Raw genomic sequence first — 9,318 nt, 5'->3', positions numbered from 1 at the left:
TCCTGCCCCCCCCCCATTATTCTAAATTCCAGTGAGTACAGGCCTAGAGCCATCAAATGCTCCTCATATGATAACACTTTCATTCAGAGAATAATTCTCGTGAATCTTTTATGAACCCTCTCCAATGTCAGCACATCATTCTTAGATAAGGGACCCGAAACTGTTCACAATGCTCCAGCGAAGCCTCACCAGTGCTTTATAAAACCTCAGCATTACCTTATAAAGCCTCAACGTTACATCACGAAACACGAGGAAATCTGCAGATGCTGGAAATTCAAGCAGCACACATAAAAAATTGCTGGTGAACGCAGCAGGCCAGGCAGCATCTATAGGAAGAGGTACAGTCGACGTTTTGGGCCGAGACCCTTCGTCAGGACTAACTGAAGGAAGAGCTAGTAAGAGATTTGAAAGGGGGAGGGGGAGATCCGAAATGATAGGAGAAGACAGGAGGGGGAGGGATGGAGCCAAGAGCTGGACAGGTGATTGGCAAAAGGGATACGAGAGGATCATGGGACGGGAGGCCTAGGGAGAAATAAAGGGGGAGGGGGAGCCCAGAGGATGGGCAAGGAGTATAGTGAGAGGGACAGAGGAGAAAAAAATGAGAGAGAGAAATAATAAATAAGGGATTGGGTACGAGGGGGAGGTGGTGCATTAGTGGAAGTTAGAGAAGGCAATGTTCATGCCATCAGTTTGGAGCCTACCCAGACGGAATATAAGGTGTTGTTCCTCCAACCTGAGTGTGGCTTCATCTTTACAGTAGAGGAGGCCGTGGATAGACATATCAGAATGGGAATGGGACGTGGAATTAAAATGTGTGGCCACTGGGAGATCCTGCTTTCTCTGGCGGACAGAGCATAGGTGTTCTGCGAAACGATCTCCAGCCTGCGTTGGGTCTAACCCTTTCTTTCTCTCTAGGCCTCCCATCCCATGATCCTCCCTTCTCTAGCCTCGTATCCCTTTTGCCAATCACCTGTCCAGCTCTTGGCTCCATCCCTCCCCCTCCTGTCTTCTCAGATCATTTCGGATCTCCCCCTCCCCCTCCCATTTTCAGATCTCTTTCTATCTCTTCTTTCAGTTAGCCCTGACGAAGGGTCTGGGCCCAAAACGTTGACTGTCCCTCTTCCTAGAGATGCTGCCTGGCCTGCTGCGTTCACCAGCAACTTTGATGTGTGTTGCTCAACGTTACATCCTTGCTTTTATATTCTGGTACTCTCGAAATGAATGCTTATATTGCATCTGCCTTCCTCACTGACTCATCCTGCAACTTAACTTTAGGGAATAATGAACCAGATGACTTTTTTGTGATGACTGTAATTGAACTGGCTTTTAATTCAGAGTCAAAACTGAGTTGATCAAGGGTCAATTTTATTCGCCGTACACATTTGTGCATTAGGAGTTGCCATACACAGTTGTGTATTAGGAGTCACTGCGGTGTGTTGCTGTGCTGTGACATGCAACAAAAAGAACAACGTTCAACAATTATAAGGAATTAAAAACTCTGCCATTGACAGTCCCAAGACTCGTTATCGATCCCATCCCGTGAAAACCCAGAGCTACAGAAATGCCAATAAAAACTGCAAAGACCTCATCCGTGGGAGAGGCAGGATCTTTAAAGGTGGCTATAGCTGGGGACAATTTGGAAGCCTGACCCAGGACTGAGGACTCTGGCAAGCTGCTTTCAGCAGCCTGCACCCTAGTGGGGTTGACGGGGCTAGCATTAAGAATTATTTAAATGAAGTATAGATTGCAATAAAGTGTTCATAAGTCCGTAAATACCAACATTGCCTCCATCAGGGAGAAGATACAGAAGCCTGAAGGCACACACTCAACGATTCAGGAACGGCTTCTTCCCCTCTGCCATCCGTTTCCCAAATGGACATTGAACCCATGAACACTATGTTTTACTTCCTGTTTTTTTTGTACTTGTTTAATTTAACTGTTGTATACACTGTAACTCATAGTTTACTTTTCTATTATCTATTGCATTGTAGTGCTGCTGCAATGTTAACAAGTTTCATGATGTAATAAACCTAATTCTGATGTATTTCCAATGTAAAAGTATTATAAAGAGTGGTTTAGAGTGTTTCCAGTGCAGTGACTGGTGTTATAGATAAAGGGCGGGGGGGGGGCGCGGGAAGCGCTAGAATGGTTAACCAGCTTAACTGCTGAGGGGAAGAAACTTAAGCTTTTGTTTAACAGCTCATATTGTCACATGCATGGGTACATGTATGCACAGGTGATGTGAAAAACTTGCAGCAACATCACAGGCACGTAGCATCATTCCTGAGCAAAACATAAATCATACACATTTTTACAAGAACAAGAAAAAAAAGCGAAGTCCAATTTTAGTGCAAAGTGATCGTAGTGTTGCATCACCCTGGACATCACCTGTTCCAACTCCTTCCTTCTGGTAGACGCTTTAGATCACTGTGTGCCAGGACAAATAGGTACAAGAACAGTTTCTTTCCGTATGCCATGTCTTATGAAAACTTGAATTTTAGTCTATTATAAACCAAGTCCACCTGTATGTACACAGATATACCTCATTGTATATAGTTCACGATTATTTGCACTATTGTTTTGTTTGCTTTTTGATTCTGTACAGCGAGAGCTCAGGGAACCTGGCATCAAATTCCCTGTATGTGTCCACAAACTTGGCGATAATAAAGGATTCTGATTCTGTTTCTAAAGCGAGGTGGTGATTTTGGGTTGAGCTGGATGGTTGAGGGGAGATAGCTGTTCTAGAAGCTGGTGGTGTGGGACTTGAGGCTTCTCTACCTCCAGTTCAATGAAAATCATTAAATTCCTCAGTTTCCAATGTGGGATTTCAGTCCCTGTCTCCAGAGCAGTATTACAGACGTTGGGGTAATTTTCCAGTAACCCGACCACTGCCTAGTGGCAGTGCATTAGTGCAGGGGAGGGAGGATGGTTTGTAGGTCACCATTTCGGAATTTAGCCATATACAAGAATACAGCCAAACGAAACAGTATTCCACTGGGCCCAAGGTGCAAACCACAGTATCAACTGTCACATACAGCATACAGTACATAATTACAATAGAGAAGAACATACAGTTGTAAAAAATTAAGTAAGAATATAGCCTGTCCCTATGTGACATGGCCTATAGATTGATGGTGCATGGAAGTTGTCCTGGAGCCATGTTTCTGCAAGAACAAGCCTGCAGCAGTTCCTCATCTCACACGTGCAGCTGCGGATGAATGCAATCCAGCTTGTCTTCCACTGAATGAACAGTTAAACAGGAATCACAGCCGTTCACTTTGATGATCACGAGGATGTTGATTCCTCCCTTCCCGAAGAAACTGGCAAGGCTGGGGATCAAATTGCACTTCATAAACAGAAGAAATTCTGCAGATGCAGGAAAACCAGAGCAACAAACTCAACAAGAGTGGGGACACTATAGAACAGTCAACGTTTCTGGCCAAGACCTTCATGGGGACAGGAAAGGAATGCGAGAGAAGCCAGGAAGAGCTTGTGTTATTCTGCTGAACCTTGTGGCACTGCGGTACCCTAGAATGTGAGGTGATCCCTCAGAACATTCTTGGGTGTGTTGGTTGTTACTGCAAACAGCCTATTTAATTATTTCTCTATTATTTATTTAGAGATACAGCATGGAACAAGCTCTTCTGGCCCAATGACACACACCACCCAGCAGCCCACCAATTTAACCCTAGCCTAATCCCAGGACAGTTTACAATGGTATTGGACTGTGGGAGGAAATCAGAGCACCCAGTTGAAACCCATGTGTTCCACGGGAGAGGATGTGCAAACTCCTTACAGAGGACACTGGAATTGAACTTCAAACTCAGGTGCCCCGATCTCTAACAGAGTGGCGGTAACCACTACACTACCATGACACCCAATATTTCACTGTATATTTTTGATGTTTGTATGATAAATGAATGAATTTGAATCCGAATCCTGCCTTCCAAGTGACTGTTTCTAAAGTGCTTTGTGTTTTCGTGCAGGTGGCGGGACTCTTGGAATTTTACCACTGGAGAATGGATCCCGGGATAAGTGGCAGGTCTCAGAACTTCCTTGTCATGCAGGTAACAGTCCGAGCTGCTGGTGTGAATATCGAACAGTACAGGTTAGGAACAGGCCCTTTGGCCCATAACGTTGTGCTGACCAATAATATTAGTAATCCAATGGTTAACTAATCTCTTCTGCCTATGCAATGTCCATATGCTTCCAGTTTCCTCATATTCATGTGCCTATCTAAACATCCCTTTTCAAAGTTCAAAGCAAATTTATTCTCAAAGTACATATCTGTTGCCAGGTACGACCCTGAGATTCACTTTCTGCGGGCCTACTCAATACATCCATAATAGAATAATAACCATATTAGACTCAATGAAAGACTGCACCAATGATTCTAATGTTTCTGCTTCCAGGCAACCCCAGTCTTTGTTTAAAAAAAACTTTCTGCTTGCACCTCCTTTGAAATTAACTGCTTTCATCATCCACTGCCAAGAAGGCCCACCAGCACCTTTATTTCCTGAGAAAGCTAAAGAAATTTGGCCTGTCACCTAAAACCCTCACTAATTTTTATAGATGCACCGTAGAAAGCATTCTTCTAGGGTGCACCACAGCCTGGTATGGAAGTTGTCCTGTCCAAGACCGGAAGAAGCTGCAGAAGATCGTGAACATAGGCCAGCACATCACACAAACCAATCTTCCATCCTTGGAGTCACTTTACACCACACACTGCCAGAGCAGTGCTGCCAGGATAATCAAGGGCACGACCCACCCAGCCAACACACTTTTCATCCCTCTTCCCTCCGGGAGAAGGCTCAGGAGCTTGAAGACTCGTACGGCCAGATTTGGGAACAGCTTCTTTCCAACTGTGATAAGACTGCTGAACAGATCCTGACTCGGATCTGGGCCGTACCCTCCAAATATCCGGACCTGCCTCTTGGTTTATTTGCACTACCTTACTTTCCCTTTTCTATTTTCTATTTATAATTTAAAGTTTTACTATTTACTATCGATTTGTACTCGAGGGAGCGCGAAGTGCAGAATCAAGTATCGCTGTGATGATTGTACACTCTAGTATCAATTGTTTGGCGACAATAAAGTATAAGGTATAAACTCATACCTTGTTATTAGACATTTCAACTCTGGGGAAAAAGATAATTGTCTGTCCACTCTATCTATGCCCCTCATAATCTTATAAATCTCTGTCAGATCTCCCCTCAGCTTCCGTCACTCCAGAAAAAAACAATCCAAGTTTGTCCAACCTCTCGTTGTAGCACGTGATATAACCCTCTAATCCAGACAGCATCCTGGTAAACCTCTTCTACGCTCTCCAAAGTCTGGACCTTTTGGTCAGGTTCACGTTCAGGATTTAAAAACCAGAGCTCACGGTAGTTTTCTGTAGTTGGACAATCAACTTCAGGGGTGTGTGAAAAGAGCTAGCTTTTAACCAGGATGGCGATTGAGGTTTTGAAGGCAGGGTTTTGCAGGGGTTTCCCTGAGTTGAGGAGTGACCAATCAGCAAGAGGGATACATTAGAAGGGGCTGATTAAAAATAACACAAGTGCAAGCAGAGCGGCCATTCTTTTCAGTGCACCCGTCTTTAGAGTGGCTTTGACTCATCAGGTTTGTGTGAGGTGAAGCATCTTGTAAGTCTCTCTCTCTCTCTCACTCTCTCTCACTCTCTCTCACTCTCTCTCACTCTCTCTCACTCTCTCTCACTCTCTCTCACTCTCTCTCACTCTCTCTCACTCTCTCTCACTCTCTCTCACTCTCTCTCACTCTCTCTCACTCTCTCTCTCTCTCTCTCACTCTCTCTCACTCTCTCTCACTCTCTCTCACTCTCTCTCACTCTCTCTCACTCTCTCTCACACTCTATCTCTATATCTCTCTATCTCTCTCTTCTAATTTGTTCATTCCTCCTCTGTTAGGACATAGTAGTTCAGTGAGAGTGGCTCCAGGGACAGTGTTTTGTACTGTGTGTGGGATGTGGGAAGTCTGGGAGACATCCAGTCTCCCAAGTGAACACATCTGCACCAGATGCGCTGAGTGCAGCTCCTGAGAGAACATATTAAGGAACTGGAGCTGCAGTTCGATGACATTCGACTCATACGGGCGAATGAGGAGGTGATAGACGGGAGCTACAGGGAGGTAGTCACCCCTAGATTGCAGGAGACAGGTAACTGGGTGACTGTCAGGAGAGGGAGGGGAAATGCATAGTCAGTGCAGAGCACACCAGTGGCCATTCCCTCAATAATAAGCGTAAACTTTAGTTTCTGTTGCAGGGGACGACCTACGGGGGGAGCCACAGTGACCAGGTCTCTGGCACTGAGTCTGGTGCTGTGGCTCAGAGGAGAAGAGAACTGCAATGCTGATAGGAGATTCCTTAGTCAGAGGAACAGAGGCAAGATTCTGTGGGCACAATAGAGACACCTGGATGGTATGCTGTCTCCCTTTTGGCAGGATCAGGGATGTCTCAGATTGGGTCCACAGCATCGTCAAAGGGGAGGGTGAGCAGCTAGAAGTCTTGGTACATATTGGCACCAATGACATGGGTACGCAAGGTGAGGAGGTCCTGAAGAAAGATTTTAGGGAGCTAGGTAGAAAGTTGAGAAACAGGACCTCCAGGGTAGTAATCACTGGATTGCTGCCTGTGCCACGTGGCAGTGAGGGTAATCGGATGATTCAGCAGGTGAATGTGTGGCTAAGGAGCTGGTGCAGGGGGCAGGGGTTCAGATTTGTAGATCATTGGGATCTCTTCTTGGGAAGGTACAACCTGGACAACAGGAATGGGTTATACCTAAACCCAAGGGGGTCCAACACCCTTGCAGGTTTAAACTGATTAGGCAGAGGATGGGAACAGGAGCATAGTGCTGAAAATGAGGTAGTGTGTAGTGAGACTCCTAGCAAGGAGAGGCTGACGATATGGCAAAATCGCAGTCAACAGGATGAGTTGCAATGTAAAAGGCAGACAAAATCGAAGATGGTGAATACAGGACTGAAGGTGTTGGGCTGTCTGTGTGCGCAGTATACAGATTAAGGGCAATGAACTTGCAGCACAGTTGCAGGTTGGCAGGTATGATGTCGTGGCTGAAAGATTATAGCTGGGAGCTTAATGTCCAAGGATACACATTGTATTGAAAGGATAGGCAGTAAGGCAGAGAGGGTGGCGTTGCTCTGTTGGTAAAAAATGAAATTAAATCATTAGAAAGGGGTGACATAGGGTTGGAAGATGTCGAATCATTGTGGATAGAGCTAAGGAACCTCAAGGGTTAAAAGATCCTGATGGTTGTTGTATACAGACCCCAAACAGTAGTAAGGATGTGGTCTACAAATTACAATGGGAGATAAAAAATGCATATGCCAAAAGGGCAATATTACAATAGTCACGGGGGATTTCAATATGCAGGTAGATTGGGAAAATTAGGTTGGTGCTGGATTCCAAGAGGGGGAATTTCTAGAATGCCTACAAGATGGCTTTTTAGAGATGCTCGTGGTTGAACCCATTAGGGGATCAGCTATTTGGAATTGGGTGTTGTGCAATGAACCGGAATTGATTAGAGAGCTGAAAGAACCCTTAGGGGAAAGTGATCATAATATGATCAAATTCACCCTGAAATACGAGGAGAAGCTAAACCCATATGTATCCGTATTACAGTGGAGTAAAGGGAATTACAGAGGCATGAGAGAGGAGTTGGCCAGAATTGATTGAAAAAGAACACTGGCAGGGATGATGGCAGAGCAGCACTGGCTGGACTTTCCGCAAGCAATTTGGAAGGCACAGGATATATACATCCCAAAGAGGAAGAAGCGTTCTAAAAGCAAGATGACACAACAGTGGCTAGCAAGAAAAGTCAAAGCCAACATAAAAGCCGAAAAGAGGGCATGTAATAGAGCAAAAGTTAGTGGGAAATTAGAGGATTGGGAAGCTTTTAAAAAGCAACAGAAGGTAACTAAAAAAATTCATGATAAGTAGCAAGTCACACGCTCTTCTGCTCATCAAGGATTCTGATTTATAACAACTGCCCTGGAAACTCCAGAGGTTCTTGGCACTGATTGCGATTCTGATCTGAGGACAAAAATCTAATGAGCTTGCTCACTGCTCACACTGATATAATCAAGAAAGCCTGTTCTTTTCTAATCGACACATTACAGTCAGCTACAATTCTAGAACTATTTGTTAATGATAGGTGTACAGGGAGGATTTGGCATGTCCACTGAATAGTCTCACATGATTCCGTAAATCTAATCAGTCAAGACTTCGCCAACCAAAATGGGTTCACCTATCACATTCTTTTGGAGGAGAAGGATGAGAGGTGACTTGATAGAGGTGTAAAAGATGATAAGGGGCATAGATCGAGTGGGCAGCCAGAGACTTTTTCCTAAGGTCGAAATGGCTTCTACGAGGAGGCATAACTTTGAGGTGTTTGGAGAAAAGTGTGGGGACGATGTCTGAGGTAGGTTTTTTCCACAAAGAGTGGTGAATGTGTGGAATACCCTGCCGGGGTGATGGTAGGGGCAGATAAGTAGCGATATTGAAGAAACTTGGGTAAGCACATGGATGACGGAAAATGGAAGGCTGTGTACAAGTGTAGGGTTAGATTGATCTTGGAGGATGTTATGAGGTTGGCACAACATCGTGAGCCCAATGGTCTGTACTGTGTTCTAAAATAGTCAGATTGAAGTGGTGTGACACCTGCTGTAGAAAAACTGAGAAGCTTCTAGAAAAATATAGAAGCAGCTTTGCTACTGTTACTGGAAAATACCCTGAACAATTATGTGTATTTGGGTGACTATATAAAAATACAAGCAGGCACAGGAAGTTAAACTGTTAGAGAAATAAGCTTTCTAATCCAACACCAGCAATGGCACTGGGACATATCTCGGCACCGTGGAGGAAGGAAGAAGGATTACGGGGAGGCGAGAAGAGGACGAGGAAGAAGTGCGGGGGAGAGGTGAGGGAGAGTGATAGAGACAGGGAAGGTGTGATGGGGGTGTGCAGGAAGGTTGTGGGGTAGGCGTGGAAGATGTGATGTGGACACAGTCATAGGTGTGAGCCATTGCTGTGGTCACCGGGGTGAGCCATCGGCACGGTTAGAGGCGTGAACACTGTCACCGGTGTCCCAGGAACTACTAACCATCTCCTTTCCCTTTTCAGATCTGCTGACGGATTTTGATTTCTCTCCGTTTGATGATGCGTTGCTTGCAACATGTTCCGCAGATATGACGGTATGGTGCTGTGCAGGACGTCCCACGCTGGGGGGAAGAGACAGATATACCGGAAACCAGTGGGGGGGGGGGTTCTTGAGTGCAGTTTGTTTCTAG

The 9,318-nt window shown here is 45.2% G+C and overlaps 1 protein-coding gene across 1 annotated transcript in view; it reads left to right on the top strand.

The window, feature by feature from the left end:
- Window positions 1-2,216: 2,216 nt before the first annotated feature.
- coro7 (coronin 7) overlaps window positions 2,217-9,318 on the top strand; it is a 177,214-nt gene continuing 170,112 nt past the window's right edge. Inside the window, exons 1-3 of the mRNA XM_072267324.1 lie at window positions 2,217-2,220; window positions 3,987-4,067; window positions 9,152-9,222. Of these exons, the coding sequence (XP_072123425.1) occupies window positions 2,217-2,220; window positions 3,987-4,067; window positions 9,152-9,222 (156 nt within the window). The remainder of the gene's footprint in view (window positions 2,221-3,986; window positions 4,068-9,151; window positions 9,223-9,318) is intronic.

Source organism: Mobula birostris, chromosome 9, assembly GCF_030028105.1.
Source record: "Mobula birostris isolate sMobBir1 chromosome 9, sMobBir1.hap1, whole genome shotgun sequence".
Taxonomy (NCBI): domain Eukaryota; kingdom Metazoa; phylum Chordata; class Chondrichthyes; order Myliobatiformes; family Myliobatidae; genus Mobula; species Mobula birostris.
This window is presented reverse-complemented; position numbering and strand designations above follow the sequence as displayed.